Here is a 25163-nt window from a genome sequence, read left to right on the forward strand (position 1 = left end):
TTTTATATTTTATTTCTGCGTTTTGGGTAGCGCCGGCTACCGCAAAATCTGTCGTTTCAGGTGACGTTGCAGTATTTTGGGGGTGCATGCTATCAGATAATAGCTTCTCATGCTTTCGCCGAAAAGCATTTTACAAATCTGACTTGGTGGATAGATTCACAACGAGTGTAGCTTTAATTCATTACCTTGAATGTGTGTTTTAATGAAAGTTTGAGTTTTATCAAAAACTATAGGTTGCGCTCTGAAATTTCCTGCATGGGAACTATATTCTGCGTCATCCTTTCAAGGACAGTCTCGTTAAAAAGAAGCGTTCGCACTACTTCCTATTCAAAGTGCTCTGAACAAATTGTCAAACAGAACATATTATTATTATATTATATATTATATTATATTATTATATATTATATTATTATATTATTATTATATTATTATTATATTAACATGGTTACCATGTTTTCAGAATATACCATATTAATGTTCTAGACACGTGTCATGGGAACGTTGCAAGTACATGCCTGACCAATGACGTTTAAAGCAAACGTGGTGGCATAGCAGGAAGATCAGATCAACCAAGAAGTTGTGAGTCTTAGGTGAGGACTTGTGGAATAATAACTGTATAAATGAACAATGTAATCATGTGTCAAATATGTAAGTTGAAATACATTGTACACTGCTCAAAAAAATAAAGGGAACACTTAAACAACACAATGTAACTCCAAGCAAACTGTCCACTTAGGAAGCTGATTGTCAATCAATTTCACATGCTGTTGTGCAAATGGAATAGACAACAGGTGGAAATTATAGGCAATTAGCAAGACCCCCCCAATAAAGGAGTGGTTCTGCAGGTGATAACCACAGACCACTTCTCAATTCCTATGCTTCCTGGCTGATGTTTTGGTCACTTTTGAATGCTGGCGGTGCTTTCACTCTAGTGGTAGCATAAGACAGAGTCTACAAACCACACAAGTGGCTCAGGTAGTGCAGCTCATCCAAGATGGCACATCAATGCAAGCTGTGGCAAGACGGTTTGCTGTGTCTGTCAGCGTAGTGTCTTGAGCATGGAGGTGCTACCAGGAGACAGGCCAGTACATCAGGAGACGTGGAGGAGGCCATAGGAGAGCAACAACCTAGCAGCAGGGCCGCTAACTCCGCCTTTGTGCAGAGCCCTGCAAAATGACATCCAGCAGGCCACAAATGTGCATGTGTCTGCTCAAACGGTCAGAAACAGACTCCATGAGGGTGGTATGAGGGCCCGACGTCCACAGGTGGGGGTTGTGCTTACAGCCCAACACTGTGCAGGACGTTTGGCATTTGCCAGAGAACACCAAGATTGGCTCTTCACAGATGAAAGCAGGTTCACACTGAGCACATGTGAGAGTCTGGAGAGAACATTCTGCTGCCTGCAACATCCTCCAGCATGACCGGTTTGGTGATGGGTCAGTAATGGTGTGGGGTGGCATTTCTTTGGGGGGGCCGCACAGCCCTCCATGTGCTCGCCAGAGGTAGCCTGACTGCCATTAGGTACCGAGATGAGATCCTCAGACCCCTTGTGAGACCATATTCTGGTGCGGTTGGCCCTGGGTTCCTCCTAATGCAAGACAATGCTAGACCTCATGTGGCTGGAGTGTGTCAGCAGTTCCTGCAAGAGGAAGGCATTGATGCTATGGACTGGCCCGCCCGTTCCCCAGACCTGAATCCAATTGAGCACATCTGGGACATCATGTCTCGCTCCATCCACCAACGCCACGTTGCACCACAGACTGTCCAGGAGTTGGCGGATGCTTTAGTCCAGGTCTGGGAGGAGATCCCTCAGGAGACCATCCCCCACCTCATCAGGAGCAGGCGTTGTAGGGAGGTCATACAGGCACGTGGAGGCCACACACACTACGGAGCCTCATTTGGACTTGTTTTAAGGACATTCCATCAAAGTTGGATCAGCCTGTAGTGTGGTTTTCCACTTTTATTTTGAGTGTGACTCCAAATCCAGACCTCCATGGGTTGATACATTTGATTTCCATTGATCATTTTTGTGTGATTTTGTTGTCAGCACATTCAACTATGTAAAGAAAAAACTATTTAATAAGAATATTTCATTAATTCAGATCTAGGATGTGTTATTTTAGTGTTCCCTTTATTTTTTTGAGCAGTGTATATTAAAAGCACTGTTTATGTGGATGTCTCTAACCTTGACAACAGGCAAAGATCTGTGAATGAATCAGTGGTTCACCAATCAGGGCCTTGATGGGATCTGAAACTGTAAAAATATATATATTTGGCGACGTCCTTTCAACTGTAAACCTATGAAAACGTTTGATTCAATTGAAAAATCTAACATGCCCAACTCTAAACAGAAATATATAGATGCACCTCTAGGTGCTGTAACTCTGGTTGAATCTTTTTCTGTCAGATGGACAAATTTCAGCCACAAAGCCTTGGTCAGCAAATGCATTAATTGTGCAACATTCAAACTATTCTTTAGGTGATTTCCATGAGCATTTCTACTATGCTCTATCATATCACACACCAAACACTTCAAGAAAGGAACTTTTTGGAATCAGTCCCTGGGTAAACGTGGACTGGAGAAGCCAACAGGTAAAAATGGGATTGTTTAGAGAGGTTGATGCATTCAAATCAATCTCAGACACAATGTACACACACACACACACACACACACATAGACACGCACTCAGAGGCACACACCTAAAAGTTGAGAGCTTCCGGGAAGTAGCCTCAGAGGAACACACTTGCTAGTGACAGTCGACTAACAGTAGCTATTCAGAAGTGAATGGTGTGTGTAGGCAGCCAGACCTCCCCAGAGTAAATCTCTCTGCACCACCATGATCAACATGTACCAGACCAACCTGCCTCCACCACCGACCCCCCCCCGGCTAGGCTCTGTCAAGTCAGCACCAGGAACGGGCCACAACAAACCTCTCCTCGGGTTCCTCATTGGTATGATAGTGCTCCAAATGCTGCTACTACTGGGGGGATTCACCTACCTGTACCACAAGGAAAACAAGGTAAGAACTCACCTTTATTAGTTTCTTAGTGTCACGTTCAAAACTATCATAGATCATGGATACAAGTCTATTTCTGGTAACACTTTAATTGGATAAGTCCATCTGTGAATGCTCAACAGACTCTCAGTAGCATTTCAACTAACTGTCTACGAACACTAGTCCTTATCCTAACCTTTATTCTAAACCTAACCTTAGCCAGCAGTTGCTCATCAACAGATAGTTTGTTGAAAGTATGACCACCTGTAGAGCATCTCCAGACGAACTATCCGGACGAACCAAATAAAGTGTGACCCGTTTCATTATTTTATAGCTGAAATCTATCCTGAACGCTACTAGAGAGCGAGATATTGTTTGAATTTGACTGCCGTCGGCTATACGTGACAGAGTATAGTGTATTTTCAAAGAGCAATGTGGTTTACAGAGTAAGGGCGTCTTTTCAACATCTAAAGTATTTCAGTTTCAACCCAGGCCTACTATTCTTCAAGCACAGGAAACAACCTCCGTTATAAAACAATTAAAATGGGTTCATGAGAACATTTTCCATGATCAGAATAAACATTGAACAGAAACATTTAGCAACAGCACATACAAAACAAGTGCTTAGTCCTAACATGCTTCATGCGCTTGTCCTGATGTGAACTTGAAAGACACGTGTGGTCCTCCTTAATCAGTGCTGATATTAAATGTAGGGTTAACATTAATTCCTGCTTTGTTTGGGCTCAGTATGATGAGGACTTTGAGCACAAGTACCTGGATGACATGGTCGTCCTGAGGAGACTTGGGGAGTGCGAGAAAGACAGCCAGTCAGTGCTGGACTGTGAGAAGCTTGTGGAGAAATACAAAAACATAATGGAAAAGGTAGGCTATGGTTTCTGAGACTCAAATGAAGATAGAGGTTTTAAGGAGTACATTTGGAGACGAAGAAATATGCCGTATTAACAGATAATTAAGCAATGCTATGCTCTCTCTCCTATCAAGGTCTCACAAGTTGAAGGAAAAGGTATGTTAAAATATTCATTACATCAGTGAGCTCCAGAAGTATTGGGACAGTGACACATTTGTTGTGGTTTTGGCTCTGTGCTCCAGCACTTTGGATTACAGACTGTCATCTTTAATTTGAGGGTATTTTTTATCCATATCGGGTGAACCGTTTAGAGAGGACAGACCTTTTGTACATAGACCGCCCATTTTAGGGGACCAAGGCTATTGGGACAAATTCTCTTATGTGAATTAAAAAGTAGTACAATTTTAAGTATTTGGTCCCATATTCAGAGCACACAATGACTACATCAAGCTTGTGACTACACATTTGCAGGATGCATTTGCTGTTTGTTTGGGTTGTGTTTCAGATTACGCTGTGCCCAATCAAAATTCCTGGTAAATAATGTATTGTGTTACTTTTATTGAAAATAAGAATAGAATATGTTTCTAAACACTTCTGCATTAATGTGGATGCTACCATGATTACAGATAATCCTGAATTAATCGTGGATAATGATGAGGGAGAAAGTTAGACACATAATTATCATACACCCCCCCCCCAAAAAAAAACTATGCTAACCTTCACTGCCATTGTAATGGTGAGAGGTTAGCATGTCTTGGGGGTACCCTAACCCTAACCCTAGCAAATGCATTCAACAAATGTGTCACAAACTTGATGTACTGAATTCATTCATTTCTCAACCGTTCACCCGATATGTATGAACATACCCTCAAATTAAAGCTGTCCGTCTGCACTTTAACCTCATAGTGAATGTATCTCTTCAAATCCAAAGTGCTGGAGTAAAGAGCCAAAACAACATGTGTCACCGAGCTCTTTGTGTTTCTTTATTTCATCTGCTTTACTTGCCACTCTGTCAGCAGAGGACCTCCTATTCTGAGAGGGTGAAGACTGACTGACTGTCTGTTCTCCGTTTCAGCTATGAAACGCACTGGGGGTGTGCCCTCGTATGGAGCCATGGCACGCATGATAGTCAAGCAACCTGTCGTTGGTGCACTCCCTTCATGTAAGAGTTACTTATCACAAGCATTCTTGGTTTGTCTTTTTCCTATGAAATTGTAGCCTCAATTCAAGAAAAGAGTGTCAGTATGAGGTACTACATAGAGCCATGACTACATGGAACTCTTAACTAATGTAAGCAGTAAAATCTGATTCAAACAAAAAAAACTACACCTTATGGAACAGCGCCGACAGTGAAGACACACACACACACATCGATTTTGTACTGTAGATATGTTGTAGTAGTGGGTAATAATGTGTTGTGAAGTGTAACGTTTGAACTATAGGTACATTTCCTTAGTGTTGCTGGACCCCGGGAAGAGTAGCTGCTGCTGCTTTGGCAGAAGCTAATGGGGATCCATAATAAATGCAAATACTTAAAATATAAATTGTTTGGTTGAACAGCGAAGTATCTGGAGTGGAACATAGGCCACTCAGTGCTGAGGAACGTCCAGTACTTCAAGTCCAGCTGGTTGAAGGTTCTGCAGCCTGGAGACTACGACATTTACTCCCAGGTGGCCTTCTCCAAATGGCACCCCAAAACCCCTCTGGCGAGCCGGGTGAAGCTGAGGAAGGGGGAGACAGGAAAGGAGAAGAACCTGATGACAGCCTACTGCAGCCTGGGGGACCAGAACCGGACAGACGTGTGTACGGCCTTCCAGGGAGGCGTGTTCAGTCTGGAGCCTGAAGACCAGATCTCTGTGTGGGTGACGGACCCCAGCCTGGTCAACTATGAGGAGGGGACGACCACTTTTGGATTATTTAAGCTGTAGACAAGACATTACCTACAGTATGGAGAGGATGGACTGTATTACTTTGGATTATTACTGTATTGGAGTGATGGGTGGAATCAAGGCCCTGCGTGCTGTTGGTTTGGTACAGGACTGAGAACAGATCTGCTCCTGGACTACACCAAGTTGAACATATTTCTAAAAAGGCCTCGGTGAAAGGAATCCCTGGAACTTATTGCTGTTGATTGGATAACCTGCTCTCCCTGCCCCCACAATGTTAGATATTAATAGTAATTTCTAAGAATATGGCAATGACTGTGTATTTATTGTGACGGATGGTGTCTGTATAGTTAATAAATTATTATATTTTAATAAAAAATGTGCTTGATTATTTAAATGAAAAGTAACCATCTCTCTATGGAAGGTTTCCAATTGGTTTATCGCATACAGTATCGTCTCGGTGCTTGGAGCTGACGCAACCCATGAAACCTTTATTTCCACAAGCCCCCCCGCAATTTCGTGGGTTGCTAAGCATAATTATCAAACTAAAATGGTTTGTTGTTTGACTCATCACCACAAACAAATGTCATGTACTTAATACTTATGGTCCCCAACGCAACTTATGAAACCAAGTTGGAAAAAAAACAAGTGTCTCACATAAACCTTCTGCAGCAATGTTGCATCCCTTTACAACAAACGCTGCAGTAACCTCTAGAATTAGCACCAGAGCAAAAAGATCTGTGCAGCAAAACCAGACAGGTCTAATGAAAATCAGTGCGTTTCATGAGGATGCTGTGACAGCAATATGAGGTCTTCACACAGGGCACAGACTGTAAGCCATTTTGTATACCGTAGTAACATCTACTCCAGGGTTATTCAAATCTTACCCTAAGACACCGCTTCCCAAACTCGGTCCTGGGGACCTAAAGGGGTAAACCTTTTCCTTTTGTCTGTAGCATTACACAGACGATTAATTAAAGCTCGATGATGAGTTGATTATTTTAAATCAGATGTGTAGTGCTAACCAAAACGTGCTCCCCTTGGGGACCCCAGGACCCTGTTTGGGAAAAGCTGCCCCACGAGGTCCGGAGTAGTGCTGTCTTTCTGTTCTACCTGATAATTAATTGCACCATTTTGTTCCAGGTCTAAATCAGTCCTGATTTCGAGGGGAAGAATTAAAGAGCAGTGAAACTGGCTTCCAGGTTTCGATTGGGATTTAAGATACATATTCCATTGACTAAATCGGGTTTATAAAAACAGTACGAACGTATGGCAACAAACTCCACACAGCCCTGCCGTCATATAGACCATTCCACTGCAGGGGTAGAGGGAGTCGTTGAGCAGCATGGAAAGAACAAGTCTACAGAGCAGAGGTGCAGCGTACCCTGTCAGGAGATGAAGAGAGGAGAAGTGGCTTTCACAGGATGTCATCTTTACTCAGTCATTCCATCCTGTCATGGGTCTCTCTCAACATACGCTAGTCACTGTAGCATGTTCTATGTACCTGTGCAATAACCCAGAAGTGGAAAACAGGGTGGAACGCAGTTTACCAATGGACTTTTCCAGCATGAAAGAAAAACGGATGAATAACAGCGGATCAAGTTTGATTTTTATTAAAAGAATGGCCATACTGAAAACATGAAAGTGTGCCGCAACTAGAAGAAGAAACAAAATGCCTTTACAATAGAGTTAGAATTTGGCATCAAACCACTTTTTCAAATGATACACGTGGAGCGGTCTGCCGACACAAGTGGTCATGAGCAGGATGGTCAGTCTAAGTGCTCGCTTAGGCTATCAGACATCGAAATGTTTAAGACACTTTATGAGGAAAATAAAATGCATTGATAAAAATATTGATGTTAAAAATAATCTCAGCAATAAAACAAACAAATTATACTGAAGGACATTTGTACAGGTGACAAAACATGTGGAGCTGCCCTGACAGACCGTGGGACCTGAACACAACAGCTTGTAAGAGTATGCTGCTATACATCAGGACTACAGAGAACACAGTGGCCAGGAAACAGGGACAAGGCAATAGGCCCATTTTGGGTTAAGTGGGTGAATGAGTCATCATCACTGTACATTAACAGAGATATGTCTCTTTATACAATCTGGTCTACTGCCCAACTGACTGTCTCAGAGTGACACCCAAGTGAAAACAGTCCTACTGAAGTGGTCACATTGCATTCTCATGAAGTTCCTACGGTCACTCTGCAGTATGAGGTTGACATCAGGTGCTACAGTGCACGCACTGCACGTCATCCTGGGAGCAAGTGCTGTGATTCAACTGAATAATCTTTCCCCGAAGGCTTTGACATAAGCCATCAAAGCCCGGTTCCACATTGAATCGTCACACGACCCTTACCTGTCCCCATCTAAACAGTGCCATCAGTCCCATTCAAATGTGAAACATGACAGAAAACCTGTGCATGTAAATCCCTGCCACTTCCTCTGTACCTCATAACTTAATCCACTGTGATCAGGAGGCCCTTGATCCCACTACTCATACTTTACACTCTCCATCAACACAATCAAAGTGGGGACATATATCTCCATCTGCATTAAGTCACCAGAAAGAAGCATAAGAACAACAGACCAGAGACGAAATTTACAAACCGTCCAAGAAAAGGATCATCTTGGTTCCCTTTTAGACCATAATTAGTTAAGATAAAAATGGACCGGAGGGTCCTGATCCTAGAACAGCAGTCCAGCTCAGACGCTCTGTGAAAACGGGCGGAATGTAACCCTAACTCACATTGTGGGACACAGTTTACGAAGTACAAATAACATTGTTCCTGTGGTACCAAATTCTTAAAATCAAAATGGGTTGTGTTTTGTCTTCCCCAATGGACAATGCCAAATAAATAAAGATCACTTTAAAACATTTTTTCCTTAGGTGATCATTCTGTAGAGATGGTTTTTGCGGTGCGGGTTGGTTTAAGGCAGAAACCCAGAGACCGCCCCAAGTAGGTTCCCAGTACCATATAACCTACATACAATACACACATCTCTACCTACATAATGAAATGTTTTCATGGAAAATAAATAAGCAATATATATTCTTTAACTCCCGAATAAAGCAAAGCTATGTATTATTAGTACATGTATTTAATTGTTATATCGTTTCAGTAAGAAAGTATAGGCCACACAGTTGTCATCTTTACATGTCTATTTTATACGCAATACACCATATACGGGTGTTCTATTTGTTATATATCTATATCCCTGAAAGCTTTGGCCTATATATTGATCGTGACATCTAATGTGTGACAATATCTCAAAAATACTGTACATCCGCGCAGATTGTAAGAAACACAGTCAAGGACATTATTCATTAATGTTAATACCAGCTTGGATATGAGCGGTATTGAAATCCACTTACCATGAGCTAGAGGACTGTTTGATAGTCCACGGATAGGTCTCACCCATCTGAAATGAAAAGCTAAAGCTCTGAGGACTATGAAACAGCTTGGAGACGCAGAGTCTCACGTCTAGAACGTGCAATCTCAAAATGCCAATGATGTTCAATAAAGCTCGATGCAAGCCTCACTCTTTCCCGACAAGGCTGCAAGGGGTGTCCTCAACACCAAAATAAAGAAACAGTGCTGTAACAGACGTAGAGTGGGCCTGATGAGCCCTAGTTATTGTAGAGGGTGTCGCTCTCCTGCAGAAACAAGTACATGCAAGAGAACACCCCATTGAACCGAAAGATGGCTTCTCGTTCCCATTAGATGTTCTATTGAAAATGTAGACCCAATAGTCCACAGTGGCGATGCAGCTGGTGACAATAGAGCAGTAGTTATTTGTCCTTTGTCCAAAATGGCTCCATCAGAGTTGACCAGTGCCAGTAGACGGGAGGCAACCAATCAGAATTTTTGCTTCTGGTTATCCCCCCCCCCCCCAAGCATCAGACCAGAGAGTTGCTCTAACCATTGTCCAGATGCATGAATCCAACCCTTCTGTGTTGTAGGGATTGAAGGCAGTCACACACAGTCGTACACACACACACGGGCTAGGTAGGTAGTTGGGTAGGTATGTGGAGTTATTCAGTGTCCTCCATCCTCCCAAGCACAGTCGTTCTTCTGCTTGGCCAGCTTCCTGACCACTCTCTCCAGCTCCTTACGAGACTTCTGCTCCTCCTCCATACAGTGCTTCATCCACTTATTCTCCTGACAAGACCCATACACGTTAAATATTACACAGCACAGATGTGAGAACACACCTACAAGTATGAACCCACAATTACCGACTACACCAACACGACTTAGCAAAAATGACTTGTCAGCCTTTACCTTTCTCAGAGTGAACATTAGATGAACAATTCTTGTTTTACCTTCTTTAATTCATGGACCTCATCCTTTAAAGCATATACTGCATCAACCAGACTCCTGCCAGTGCAGAAACAAAAGGTTATCAGAAAGTGGGACAGCAGCATATCTTAATGTCACATTATGTTCTTTGACAAAGGCTTTGGAATTTGAGTGCTCCAGGCAGTCGAAGATAATTTCACAAATATTGACGAGGCAATTTCTTGCTTCTCAATGTTCAAGGCAAAACTACCACTTGCTAATACCTTAACGTTATTATGTAAAGAAATACATTTCTTAATTTTAACTGGATGAATAAATACCACAGATTTGAAAAAGCATCGTATTAGATGTGTTGAAACGACCACCTAAACAAAACTAACTGCAGACCCATGTACATACACAGTAGGGCTGAGCGATATGGCCAGGTGATATACATAATACTCTGAGTAAAAGAGAATGTTTTCAGACTTTCACCCTCCATACATTATTTCCTATGAAATGCCTATGTATGTTATGTTGTAAATGAGAACATGAATTATACCCCCATTTCAGTTTACTCGGACGTTTTTCTTGCGCTGTACCTGATGATTTATGAAAACTTGCTTGGCAGCTCGATGTCCTCATTGTGTTTAATACGTTGAACGTACACACCATTTAAAATATTTATGAAATGCACATTGTTATATTTGGTAGCACTTATTGGTTGTCTTGACTCCAACCCCATTCGATGCGTGGAACGGATGTGGGTGGAGCTATGTCTACATAATGGTGCTAAGGCAGTGTGTCCGATACTTAAGCTTATTAAAGAGCGGTGACACCATCAAGAGCGGTGTGCGGGTTTCTTATTTTATTCAACTATTACCAGGCACCTGCAACAAAAACAGCTCAGATGTGCAAGTGCCTTTTGGGCAATCTGGCCAAAATATCATATTTTTCACATTTTTGATGGTATTTTATGTTTTTAATAATAAAAAAGTTATAAAATATACTTTCAGTAGTTCATGATCTTAGGAGGCAACAAATAAGTGATTTCAAATGAGTCTTTCTCCGTTCTGATAGTATACCGCCCCGCCCTAACGCACAGTGTTGTAATGGTTTAATAAACATCTATTCTCCTGAGTGATGGCCATCTTACTTTTCCTCTATGCTTGTCTGACCGTTGTTCTTCATCTCCTCCACCATGATCTTCTCTTCCTCAGGCAGCAGGACCTGAGGGACACACACTTTCCTCACTGCTGCAGAAAGACACAATAACACACATGTAAGTCTGAGTCATTACCATGCCTATCTATGGGCCATTAAAAGGTGTGACACACACACACACCTTGGACCTGTTGAAATAAATGATTTGTCTGTATAAATCAAATCAAATGTATTTCTATAGCCCTTCGTACATCATCTGATATCACAAAGTGCTGTACAGAAACCCACCCTAAAACCCCAAACAGCAAGCAATGCAGGTATAGAAGCACGGTGGCTAGGAAAAACTCCCTAGAAAGGCCAAAACCTAGGAAGAAACCTAAAGCGGAACCAAGCTATGAGGGGTGGCCAGTCCTTATGAGGGGTGGCCAGTGTGTGTATAACATACACACACTTACATTTATGACAGGTTGAAAATAATCCCTCACACACAGATGCATACAAGTGCGCGTGTCCACAGACAGACACTCTCTTCGGCTCACCTGTGCTGGCCTGATGCTGGCTGGCCCCTGTGCAGTAGGCCTCGATCACTTTCAGAATCTGGGCATCCTCCTCCAGAGCAGCTGTACCTGTCAATCAAAGGCACACAAGGGAGACATGAGCCTTCTGAACAAGAAAGAAAGAAAGAAAGAAAGAAAGACACAGACACAGACAGACAGACAGACAGACACAGACAGACAGACAGACAGACAGACAGACAGACAGACAGACAGACAGACAGACAGACAGACAGACAGACAGACAGACAGACAGACAGACAGACAGACAGACAGACAGACAGACAGACAGACAGACAGACAGACAGAACTGATTTAGCTGCTTCATCCAATACATGGTAATTACGTATGTTTAAAAGACGCTGTTCTGTGTTTGAATGGTAAGGGCTACAACAGAACAGTGTGGGTGTATACCATCATTAAAAAGCTGGTTGGCCAGCTCAGCCAACTTGACATCACGTTTAATGAGGAAACAGCAAGCATTTTTAAACAGTCTGTTTGAGTTGAATTTCTTTCCTAAGTGTTTTTATTTTATTTACACTTTGGCCACAAATATGAGTATAGGATGAGTCAACAACATTATTTAGGTATGACTTAACGGACTGTGAACTTTTAAAAGTAAGATTTTACATGGTCTCTCCTATCATTGCTATGCAGACGACACACAATTAATCTTATCCTTTCCCCCTTCTGATGACCAGGTGGCGAATCGCATCTCTGCATGTCTGGCAGACATATCAGTGTGGATGACGGATCACCACCTCAAGCTGAACCTCGGCAAGATGGAGCTGCTCTTCCTCCCGGGGAAGGACTGCCCGTTCCATGATCTCGCCATCACGGTTGACAACTGTGTCCTCCTCCCAGAGCGCTAAGAACCTTGGCGTGATCCTGGACAACACCCTGTCGTTCTCAACTAACATCAAGGCGGTGGCCCGTTCCTGTAGGTTCATGCTCTACAACATCAGCAGAGTACGACCCTGCCTCACACAGGAAGCGGCGCAGGTCCTAATCCAGGCACTTGTCATCTCCCGTCTGGATTACTGCAACTCGCTGTTGGCTGGGCTCCCTGCCTGTGCCATTAAACCCCTACAACTCATCCAGAACGCCGCAGCCCGTCTGGTGTTCAACCTTCCCAAGTTCTCTCACGTCACCCCGCTCCTCCGCTCTCTCCACTGGCTTCCAGTTGAAGCTCGCATCCGCTACTAGACCATGGTGCTTGCCTACGGAGCTGTGAGGGGAACGGCACCTCAGTACCTCCAGGCTCTGATCAGGCCCTACACCCAAACAAGGGCACTGTGTTCATCCACCTCTGGCCTTCAGCCTCCCTACCACTGAGGAAGTACAGTTCCCGCTCAGCCCAGTCAAAACTGTTCGCTGCTCTGGCCCCCCAATGGTGGAACAAACTCCCTCACGACGCCAGGATAGCGGAGTCAATCACCACCTTCCGGAGACACCTGAAACCCCATACCTAGGATAGGATAAAGTAATCCTTCTCACCCCCCCCCCCTAAAAGATTTAGATGCACTATTGTAAAGTGGCTGCTCCACTGGATGTCATAAGGTGAACGCACCAATTTGTAAGTCGCTCTGGATAAGAGCGTCTGCTAAATGACTTAAATGTAATGTAATGTACTGGACAGTTACTAGGAGCTGGATGTCTCAACTAGCGATGAGGTACCATAAATCACGTGAGACATGTGTTTTGAGTAACGTGCAGTGAATTACACTGGAGTGTCGATTCACAGTGAGAGAAATGAGTTCATTGGTTAGGCAGCGACTGTATTTTGCCACGCAGAGTGTGAATCGGTGCTTTCCCTGGTGGCAACACATTTATGGTTTCATTTCCTAGCGTGGAATGATCAAACCTACTTTTCCGTAAGAGGAACTCCTCGTCGGAATGTTTCCTTTCTGCTCTGCGTTTTGGGAAGAAATTCTTAATGGGCCCAGAGCTCTTACTGGAGTCCTGTAGGAGTGACAGAGAACTGTTAGGAGGGTATGATACACAGAGTCATAGCCAACACAGTGACAGAGAACTGTTAGGAGGGTATGGTACACAGAGTCATAGCCAACACAGTGACAGAGAACTGTTAGGAGGGTATGGTACACAGAGTCATAGCCAACACAGTGACAGAGAACTGTTAGGAGGGTATGGTACACAGAGTCATAGCCAACACAGTGACAGAGAACTGTTAGGAGGGTATGGTACACAGAGTCATAGCCAACACAGTGACAGAGAACTGTTAGGAGGGTATGGTACACAGAGTCATAGCCAACACAGTGACAGAGAACTGTTAGGAGGGTATGGTACACAGACAGCCAACACAGTGACAGAGAACTGTTAGGAGGGTATGGTACACAGAGTCATAGCCAACACAGTGACAGAGAACTGTTAGGAGGGTATGGTACACAGAGTCATAGCCAACACAGTGACAGAGAACTGTTAGGAGGGTATGGTACACAGAGTCATAGCCAACACAGTGACAGAGAACTGTTAGGAGGGTATGGTACACAGAGTCATAGCCAACACAGTGACAGAGAACTGTTAGGAGGGTATGGTACACAGAGTCATAGCCAACACAGTGACAGAGAACTGTTAGGAGGGTATGGTACACAGAGTCATAGCCAACACAGTGACAGAGAACTGTTAGGAGGGTATGGTACACAGAGGCATAGCCAACACAGTGACAGAGAACTGTTAGGAGGGTATGGTACACAGAGGCATAGCCAACACAGTGACAGAGAACTGTTAGGAGGGTATGGTACACAGAGTCATAGCCAACACAGTGACAGAGAACAGTTAGGAGGGTATGGTACACAGAGTCATAGCCAACACAGTGACAGAGAACTGTTAGGAGGGTATGGTACACAGAGTCATAGCCAACACAGTGACACACCTTCAAGCCAGGGGAAAAACATCACAGTAAATGCAAGCCTACAGTAACACACACACACACACATTGCCTCCATAGACGAAAACATACACTGTGACAAAGTCTTAGAAGTTCCACAAGCATGGGACAGCAGTAACCAAAGAAACCTGGGTCATGTTCATTAGGGCACGCAACAGGAAAATAAAATTACAATTTAAGTAGCCACTCCTCATTTCAGTCATGTTTCTTCCATTTGGTGCCTAATGAACACAACCCTGGTATTATTTTTAACAGTTTACTTTTAGAAACAAAAATGTTCCCCTCCGAGTCATTAATTAACACATTTAGTTTTTAGCACAGCCATGTCACACACTTGGTGCTAACTGTGTGGCCTATGTCATCACGTCTGCTATAATGAATCCCCTTTACCATTAATGAACCATTGTAAAACCCTCTTATGTAACCCCTCCCATTTTCTAACCTGTAAACTGCCATTCTTTCTTATTTGATCATATACTGGCCAAAGGTGCAACAAGAAGCAGCTTCGTTGAAAATAAAGCACACACACACACACATTTATGCACAATTTGTCCATCTCAATAAAGCTCCCTAACAGACCTATTAAAAAGTGGGATGATTGATTCTTTATAAAAAGTGTGTGTGGGGGGGGGTGAGTGTTTCTGCATCAAATTCTACTTGCATCCGTTACCTAGAAATAGCTTTGTGTTACCTAGAAAACAGAACGTCTGCCAGAGGCTCTTGGTGAGTATGGGGATAAAAGACAGACAAGGCAGCAGAGAACACAGGAAACCAACAGCTTACTGCAGAGGAAGAGGCAAACAGAGCATTGACATGCCACTTCAGCACATGGACGCACACATCCACAGAGGGAGAGTGATAGATCTAGCCTCACCTTCAAGATAGAAGACATCCTCTACAGCAGCCAGTATGGAGAGAGAGAGACAGAGAGAGAGAGGGATAGAGAGATATAGAGATGCATGAGAAGAAAAAAAAGTGGGAGAAATTAGAAGAGGGTGAACGGTGAAAATGTCAGTACCCCCCCCGTCATCCTGCAGTATGAAGCAAACAGAGTGATGATTCCGCAGAGAAAAAGAGAGGGGAAGGTGAGATGCAGCTAATAGCTGCTTTAACCCTGAGGGCATAGAGCATAGTGGATAATGCTGCACTCTGGCTTTAGAATATCGTGAAATCTCACCACAAATGACCTATTTTCAACCTACGTCATTGTCTTTTTGTCAACGTTTTCATGGATCTCAGGAATCTGCAAAACGATAACCATTTTTAAGAGGATTATTCTGGCAAAATAAATGGTCAGTGACCGAGCTCGACCTCACCGCACACTTCCCGACCCTGTGGAGTAGCAGCTGGTGCAGCCCACCACCAGGTCAACCTGACAGCCAGACAAGCGCCATTCAAAAGACAAGTCTGTACTGGAATTAATGTAGTTACTTATCACCAACACAACCCCCTCACCTTGTCTATACACTGTTTTTATATAGAATCTGGGACCCCCGTTTGCCTACTCATCTGGTAAGAGCTCTGCCCACACAAACAGCTATATCTGACAGGGTTTTTCCATGGACCCGTTAAACTCATGTTAACGTAAAATACTTAAAGCAGTGCTCTTTACCCCAGGCTCCGAATAAACTTAGAGTGTGCAGGCTTTTGTCCTATCCCAGCACTATATCCTGATTCAAGTAATCAGCTATTCATCAAGAACCTGAATAACTCCAGACTCTAGAGGGTTAATGCTGGGCTGGAACAAAACCCTGCTCACACTGCAGCTCTCGGGGTATCAAGACTGAAGAACAAAGAGATAGATGGATATTCTGTAGGTCTGGGTTGGCCTACCTCCTTGTAGCCCAGTGCAGCGGAGGGCTTGAGGGGTGGGGCGGGGCGCAGGCAGCTCAGAGACCAGGGCTTGGTGGTCTTGGGGGGCTCCAGGGGTCCACGGTTGGCCTGGCTGGGGGTGCTGAAGCTGGGCAGGTGAGTGGGGGTGCCCACCATACTGACCGGCTTTCAGTCAGAGAGATGATGGATGTGTGAGGTTCAATGCAAGTTGAATGCAAGTGCCAGCCATGTGTGAAGTACAGTGGATGTTGAAATGGTTCAGCGCAATGAGAGTTCTGGATACATGAAGTGGTGTCGATGTTCTCATACTATGATACTAAGTCTAGAGGGAAATACAGCACAGCCATCTTCTTTAGCGAACATTCTCTACGCAACGCCACTTTCTGCATCTTTTCAGAAAGAAATCATGAACAGTGTGCCCATGTCTTTACCTTGGTAATGGTGCCCACGGGGCTGGCTCCTTCGCTGTAGGCATGGAGATGGTCCAGCCACTCCTGCAGCTCCTGGGGGTTACTGCAGAACACTGTGATGCGATCCATTGTGCTTCCTGCAACACACACACACACTTCAGTGGGTTGCACTTTGCAGGGAAGTTTCAGGCTGGGTTACCTAGAGTTAGGGGTGGGTAAAACTGTTTGCAAGGCGTTTCGTAACGCCCACATATAGGGCACCTGGCATGAATCATACCCGTCCACCATGACAGCTGGCGAGTCGCGACTGGATGAAAAACTGGATTATGGTGTCATGGTTTTTAAAAATAAACTGTTAGCCAATCCTGTGTCCTGTGGCAAGTAAACAAGACAACTAGGAGGAGTGGTTCTCCCTGCAGCCCTGGCATGTTAATGATGGCATTGCATTAACGCTATGACGGATAATTTCACGTAACTCATTGATGTAGCATCGTTTCCCTCGGTGAACGTTATGAGTCACTGCATCATTAAAACCGAGACGAATCAAGGTTTTTACACCGTTCGGTGTATTGGAATGAGAATGACATAATATCATAGGAAGCTGCTCTATCAGAGGGATGTTAAGTAAGACATCCTCCATTCATTCGCTAAAAATGAGGCGCAACTGCATTACTGACCTTCGACCCACTGACGTGTAGAGCGTAACGGACCGGTGTGTTAAGATATAGGCCTTTCACAGGAAACCCAATCGTTGGCACTGATTGCAAACTCACTAGAACTAATCTACTTGATGGAACTGCAGACCACACCAAAGCGCATGAAAATGTATGGACCCATTACTGTAAGTCGCTCTGGATAAGAGCGTCTGCTAAATGACTCAAGGCTCCCTCGCTAACCTACGGTACCTGTGATCTCAAAGGTGTAGTGGCCGTTCTCCGTGTCCTCCGTCTGCCTGGAGACTGTGGAGCCTGTCAGCGGCAGCCTTCCCTGGGGGGTTGGGGGGGACACAGAGAGAGAAGAGGGGGGGGGGGGTTGACACACTTCCCCAGATTGAGTGCAATAGTTAGGACGCATTAGTTTACCTGGTATATGAAGCCGCTCATGCGCGGACTAGCAGACAGTAGGACCAGCACACTGGGAAACATCATGAGGTAGCGCTCCTCCTTCTCCTATGGGGAACACACAAGCAGCACCACAGAGTCAATCACAAAATGACACCCACGGACACAGGTGAGGGCGCTAGCCCTTAAGCATTTTGGTGCACCTTTTATCCCTGCTGTAAACTATGTACATGAAGAATACTTTTGATTTGAGTTCAAAAGTGAAGAAAACAGGGAATAGGTTTGAAAGATGTTAGATTGGCGTCAGGTGGTGCTTCAATCAGACCAAAACACAGCCAGATATTTATTCCTCTCAGCTTTCAGATCCTCATAGTCGACCCCTACACAGAAACCACACTACGTGGAGGGGGACTGGCTTTCCACTCTATATATGGCCAGTGTGGGGTTTCTGATTCATAATGAAATAGGCATAACGTATGAGAGGGGGTGGCAATCAGCATATAGGACTCATCTATAGGACTACAGAGGGCAGTGCGAACAGCCCAGTACATCACTGGGGCCGAGCTCATTGCCATCCAGGACCTCTATACCAGGCGGTGGCAGAGAAAGGCCCTAAAAATTGTCAAAGAATCCAGCCACCTCAGTCATAGACTGTTCTCTGCTACTGCACGGCAAGCGGTACCGGAGCGCAAAGGCCCCCCCCCCTCCCTCCACATCACTGCCACTCTCTGTTGTCATCTATGCATAGTCACTTTAATTAACTCTACCTATATGTACATACTACCTCAACTAACCGGTTGCATTCGGCGCATGTGACTAATACAATTTGATCTCCAGAATGTGTTAGACGGAAACAATCTTATCTGTGCCAAATAATGTGCCAATGGCACGTTCAGTCATTTGGAAATGCTATTCACAGGAGCTAAAACAATACAATTCGGGGGAAACAGGTCCTTGTATCAACTCTAAACCTATGAGGGAACAAACAGGCAGCTGTTTGGAAATTGTATTTCCTGGCAGAGAATGTAAATGGTCTACCTTCCTTTTCTCGTTATTCGCCTAACCACCGTTCATACTGCTCAAAACATTGTTATTTTGAACTTTGACCTTCTCGGAGGTGGCCTGTAGCACTCTCTCTAGGTAGTTGCCCTTACACACAGATCTAGGATAGGCTTCCCTTCCCCAGATCCTAACACGTCATATTGGGGGACACCTGTATCCGTTGCTCTCACCTCATTGGTCCCGTTCTGCATGTGGACCAGGGACATGTAGGCCACGTGACCCAGAGACTTCATGCTGTCTCCCTCCCAGCCTCTCACTGGCTCCGACAGGATCTGTAGTTCCAGGTTCTTACGTTTCCGCAGGTCCTGACACTGGGCCTGAAAGGGGAGGTGTCCATTAATCAAATCAAATTTATTTCTATAGCCCTTCGTACATCAGCTGATATCTCAAAGTGCTCTACAGAAACCCAGCCTAAAACCCCAAACAGCAAGCAATGCAGGTGTAGAAGCATTACTGTATAGTTCATATGAGAATTTGAAAACACTGTTAATGTGTGCTGGATAGATTAACCATAAGATAGAAGCTGTTTTAAGCCTGGTTTAGTAAGCATTTCCACACTATAATGTAAAAATGTCCAGGATATGGCAATGCTGCAACAGGTTTAAAGGAACTGTGCATCGTGCAAAAGGTGAGTTACAGAGAACAGTTTACCGGGACCAGAAGGGGGATTCCCCATCTTTCAAAGACAAAATGACAAATCAACACCAACCAGGTTCACGTAAATAGGGCTGGTGGACCCAAAATCTGCTCAAATACACACCTCACACGTCAAGAGACGACTACAGTGTGTGTGAGTCAACGCTTCCCCGCAAACTCTCAGCCACACTGTGGAAACTTCCTCTCAAACTACTGCTCCAACAGAAAACGGTGTATCATGCTGCTATTTCAGTCCACAACCCACCAGAGGAAAACGTTTTTCACTGAGGACATATTACACAGGAAGCAAGATGGGTGTTTTTCTTTTCATTAAAACAACCGAGATGGGCGTATCATCTTGAGAATTTCTCTCGTGGAAGAGTGTCTTTTATGTGATGCTCCATCTCAGTTTGGAAACATACGACCTACACAGGATACTCGTATCCGTAACACAAGCAGCATCTCCAATCTTCTGAGAAGGACAGCCTTCGGTAGTTTCAAATAGCTCAGTGTGCTTTCATCAAGACAGACAGTGATGATTCTTGGTAGTGTGTTAGGTAATATAGACTAGATGATGCTACTGTAGACTAGTGAGTTGAAACAGTACTCAGTGTACACGGCTAATCTCTATGGACCATGTCTACCTAAACATTGCATGAGGAACCACAGGGGTTCTGTACCTACCACCAAGCTTTTAAAAGCCACCGTAACCTTCAAGATGTCACTGTAGTCCGGGTGGGCCTCCTGCAAGATAGTCAACAAATTATAAACATTTAAATCATTTATATCTTACACAATACCTAATTAAAAATGTATAAATCAATCTACATTAAGACGTTTGGGAGGGATACCAATACATGATATTGGGGAGTGACATCTGGAACAGCGGAGGGGAGTTAAATCTCAGTTGCATATGGATCCATAGATGGGCTTATAGAGAGTTATGTTGGCTCCAGATGAGGCCTAATGTTTATTTTTTATTTGATTTTACCTTTATTTAACTAGGCAACTAGTTCATTCTTATTTTCACTGACGGCCTAGGAACAGTGGTTAACTGCCTGTTCAGGGGCAGAACGACAGATTTGTACCTTGTCGGCTCGGGGATTTGAACTTGCAACCTTTCGGTTACTAGTCCAACACTCTAACCACTAGGCTACCTCCATATGTCTCTCCAGCTCCTGCAGCAGGATGGGATACTTGTCCAGCCTCATGAAGGGTTTACTCAGGCTGGTGGTCAGGGTCAGGATGCCTGGCGGACTGGCCCCCTGGCTCTCCATGAACGTACCCAGCTCCTCACTACAACACACACACACACACACACACACACACACACACACACACACACACACACACACACACACACACACACACACACACACACACACACACACACACACACACACACACACACACACACACACACACACACACACACACACACACAGTTTTACTGCTGGGTGACCTTGTAAAGAGAGAGAAAATATTCTACCATGGGGAAAATATAATCTAGATTTGTTGAATGTGTTTGGTAGTGAAAGAAAAAAGCTGAAAAGGATCCCACAGTATGAAAGATGCTAATTAGTTCAGTGTGAAATCAAAAGTGCCTCACCTGCCTGGAAGATAACCACAACTATAGATATCCTGTGTGCAGCTTCCTGTGTGTATTCGTGTGTGTCATGACAGTGTTCTCTCGTCTCTGCAGTGCATGTTTTCACATTAACAATTGCGCAGAAAGAGACCGGGAGGGGGGGAAGAGAAACACCAGTTCCACAATAGTGTACATGATTAATTGCGTAACTAACACAATAATTACACAACCACTTGATTCATTGCTCTGTTTGCTCGTTACAACTACATTGTGTGTGATGGACAGCGCTGTGAGTAACTGTTCACAGAACCTCAGGGCCTGACTGGTTGTAGTGAGGGGATGTGAATGAGGAGGCTACAAACTAAAAAAAGGTCACTCACAACGGACAAGAAAGACACAGTTGAGAGCATCCTGACTGATTGTAGTGAGGGGATGTGAATGAGGAGGCTACAAACTAAAAAAGGTCACTCACAACGGACAAGAAAGACACAGTTGAGAGCATCCTGACTGGTTGTAGTGAGGGGATGTGAATGAGGAGGCTACAAACTAAAAAAGGTCACTCACAACGGACAAGAAAGACACACAGTTGAGAGCATCCTGACTGGTTGCATCACTGCTTGGTATGGGAACTGCTCAGCCTCCGACCGCAAGGCACTACAGGGGGTAGTGCAAACGGCCCAGTACATCACTGGGGCCGAGCTCATTGCCATCCAGGACCTTTATACCAGGCGATGTCAGAGGAAGGCCATAAAAATTGTCAAAGACTCCAGCCACCCTAGTCAAGACTGTTCGCTCTCCTACCACCGGCAAGCGGTACCGGAGTGCCAAGTCTGGGTCCAAGAGGCTTCTAATCAGCTTCTACCCCCAAGCCATAAGACTCCTGAACATCTAGTCAAATGGCTACCCAGGCTATTTGCATTACCCCCCCCTCCCCACACCACTGCCACTCTCTGTTGTCATCTATGCATAGTCACTTTAATGAACTATTATTGTATTGTTATTTGATTTATTTCTTACTGCTGCTCTTTTATTACTTGTTACTTTTATCTCTTATTCTTATCCATACTTTTTGAAACTGCACTGTTGGTTAGGGGCTTGTAAGTAAGCATTTCACTGTAAGGTGACATCTACCCCTGTTGTATTCAACGTATGTGACTAATACAATTTGATTTGAGACACCGCTCTGTTGCACCTCTACATTTCCAGAGAAAGTATGACACCTAGTGGGTCAAAGAGAAACTGCAACTCTTCTCCAATAGCCTATGGTTATCCACAAAGACATTCCATTTTACTTGCATTACTAAACTGATGGACATGTTAATTTACAGTGAAATGTCAATCAAATGCAGATGCATGTCATGCAGAACTGAGATGCCAGTAAGGACTGACCTGTGGTCAGTGAGTACGCAGACAGCCGAGGGGTGACTGGAACAGTATGACCGGTACAGCCTCCTGATCTGACCAATCAGGTTGAGGTAGCAGGCAGCCAATCGCTGCTGGCTCTCTGGAACTCTGCAACACACACAGAAAGAAGTGGGTGTGTTAGTTACTAGGGCAACAGTTGGGTTGTTCCTGTATGTTAAGTTCAGATTCCATTCTACATATGGTCCAATAGAGGGAGCATAGTAACCTGAGGCCTCCCCATCTAGAGCTTCAGGTAACTGCCAAAATAAACAAAACACCACCAAGTGTCTTAATAGGGCGTTGTGCCACCATGAGCCGCCAAAACAGCTTCAACGCACCATGGCATAGATTATTGGCATAGTGTCTGGAACTCTATTGGAAGGATGCGATATCATTCTTTGTTGATGGTGGTGATCAAATGCAGTCTCATGCGCCACTCCAGAATATCCCATAACTGTTCAATTGGGTTGAGATCTGGTGACTGAGATGGCCATGGCATATGGTTTACGTCGTCCTCAAACCATTCAGTGAACACTCGTGCCCTGTCCATGTGGGCATTGTCATCCTATTGGGGCATTGTAGCCAAAATAATGGTCTGCCCAGCATTTTTAGACATGACCCTAAGCATGATGGGATATTAATTGCTTAATTAACTCAGGAACCACACCTGTGTGGAAGCACTTGCTTTCAATATACTTTCTATTCCTCATTTACTCAAGTGTTTCCATTATTTTGTCAGTTACGAGTACATCACAACAAAAACAATTATCCCCAGAATATCTGATAGAAACAGCAGAGTAGGCAGAAAGTGTAGTGACACAGATTAGACATTGGGTTAGGGTAATGTGATTGGACCAATTCAGCCTCAACGAGCAGTGCCCCCCCACTGTGTCCTCATTACACTCTCATACAGTTCCTTCTGAAAGTATTCAGACCCCTTGACTTTTTCCACATTTTGTTACCATACAGCCTCATTCTAAAATGGATAAAAATCCTCAGCAATCTACACACAATACCCCGTAATGACAAAGCGAAAACAGGTTTCTCAAACTTTTTGCAAATGTATTAAACTGGAACAGGAACACACTACTGTTCAAAAGTTTGGGGTCACTTAGAAATGTCCTTGTTTTGGAAAGAAATGCACATTTTTTGTTCATTCAAATTACATCTAATTGATCAGAAATACAGTGTAGACATTGTTAATGTTGTAAATGACTATTGCAGCTGGAAACGACAGATTTTTTTATGGAATATCTACATAGGCGTACAGAGGCCCATGATCAGCAACCATCACTCCTGTGTTCCAATGGCACGTTGTGTTAGCTAAACCAAGTTTATAATTTAGAAAGGCCAATTTATCATTAGAAAACCCATTTGCAATTATGTTAGCACAGCTGAAATCTGTTGTCCTGATTATAGAAGCAATAAAACTGGCCTTCTTTAGACTAGTTGAGTATTGGGTTCGATTACAGGCTCAAAATGGCCAGAAACAAAGACCTTTCTTCTGAAACCCGTCAGTCTATTCTTGTTCTGAGAAATAAAGACTATTCCATGCGATAAATTTCCAAGGAACTTCAGATCTCATACAACGCTGTGTACTACTCCCTTCACAGAACAGCGCAAACTGTCTCTAACCAGAATAGAGAGAGAATTTCTAAGTGACCCCAAACTTTTGAACAGTACACATACACATATTTCCTTTATTACCCTCCAACCCTACCACTCTCCCAATTGGAGAAAACTAGTGAACAACAAGGCTTAGGCCTGTATTTCCAGCTTATACATACTATATACATTTACAATATATACTATATACATTTTATGGTGCATCCTGTTTCCATTGATCATCCTTGAGATGTTTCTACAACTTCATTGGCACACCTGTGGAAAATTGATTGGACATTCTTTTGAAAGGCACACACCTGTCTATGTAAGATCCCACAGTTGACAGTGCATGTCAGAGCAAAAACCAAGCCATGAAGTTGAAAGAATTATCTGTAGATCTCTGAGAAAGGATTGTGTCGAGGCGCAGATCTGGGGAAGGGTACCAAAAATATGTCTGCAGCATTTAAGGTCCTCAAGAACACAGTGGCATCCATCATTCTTAAATGTAAGAAGTTTGGAACCACCAAGACTCTTCCTAGAGCTGGCCCCCGGCCAAACTGAACAATAGAGGGAGAAGGGCCTTGTTCAGGGAGGTGACCAATAACCGGCTGGTCACTCTGACAGAGCTCCAGAGTTCCTCTGTGGAGATGGGAGAAACTTCCTGAAGGACAAGCATCTCTGTAGCACTCCACTAATCTGGCCTTTATGTTAGAGTGACCAGACGGAAGCCACTCCTCAGTAAAAGGCAAATGACAGCCCACTTGGAGTTTGCCAAAAGGCACCTAAAGAATCACAGACCATGAGAAACAAGATGGTCTCATGAAAATAAGATGGAATTCTTTGGCCTGAATGCCAAGTGTCTAGTCTGGAGGAAACCTGGCACCATCCCTACAGTG

The 25163-nt window shown here is 44.0% G+C and overlaps 2 protein-coding genes across 3 annotated transcripts in view; one reads left to right on the forward strand and one right to left on the reverse strand.

The window, feature by feature from the left end:
* Positions 1-2541: 2541 nt before the first annotated feature.
* Positions 2542-6129, forward strand: LOC124011387 (CD40 ligand-like). Its single transcript, XM_046324708.1, has 5 exons — positions 2542-3020; positions 3744-3878; positions 3999-4020; positions 4940-5026; positions 5425-6129. The coding sequence occupies exons 1-5, from the start codon at positions 2838-2840 to the stop codon at positions 5790-5792; spliced, it is 795 nt and encodes a 264-aa protein (XP_046180664.1). The 5' UTR covers positions 2542-2837; the 3' UTR covers positions 5793-6129.
* A 1218-nt stretch (positions 6130-7347) lies between these two features.
* LOC124010533 (rho guanine nucleotide exchange factor 6-like) overlaps positions 7348-25163 on the reverse strand; it is a 34762-nt gene continuing 16946 nt past the window's right edge. Inside the window, exons 9-22 of one of the 2 annotated variants that reach the window (XM_046323055.1) lie at positions 22648-22770; positions 20828-20966; positions 20355-20414; positions 19205-19351; positions 17994-18080; positions 17817-17898; positions 16933-17048; positions 16502-16666; positions 15543-15563; positions 13629-13722; positions 11746-11832; positions 11199-11298; positions 10087-10141; positions 7348-9922 (exon numbers count right to left, since the gene is read on the reverse strand). In XM_046323055.1, the coding sequence (XP_046179011.1) occupies positions 9800-9922; positions 10087-10141; positions 11199-11298; positions 11746-11832; positions 13629-13722; positions 15543-15563; positions 16502-16666; positions 16933-17048; positions 17817-17898; positions 17994-18080; positions 19205-19351; positions 20355-20414; positions 20828-20966; positions 22648-22770 (1399 nt within the window). In that variant the 3' untranslated portion in view covers positions 7348-9799. The remainder of the gene's footprint in view (positions 9923-10086; positions 10142-11198; positions 11299-11745; positions 11833-13628; positions 13723-15542; positions 15564-16501; positions 16667-16932; positions 17049-17816; positions 17899-17993; positions 18081-19204; positions 19352-20354; positions 20415-20827; positions 20967-22647; positions 22771-25163) is intronic. The other variant, XM_046323056.1, reaches the window with a different exon arrangement.

The sequence above is a fragment of the Oncorhynchus gorbuscha genome, linkage group LG23 (genome assembly GCF_021184085.1).
Source record: "Oncorhynchus gorbuscha isolate QuinsamMale2020 ecotype Even-year linkage group LG23, OgorEven_v1.0, whole genome shotgun sequence".
Classification (NCBI taxonomy): domain Eukaryota; kingdom Metazoa; phylum Chordata; class Actinopteri; order Salmoniformes; family Salmonidae; genus Oncorhynchus; species Oncorhynchus gorbuscha.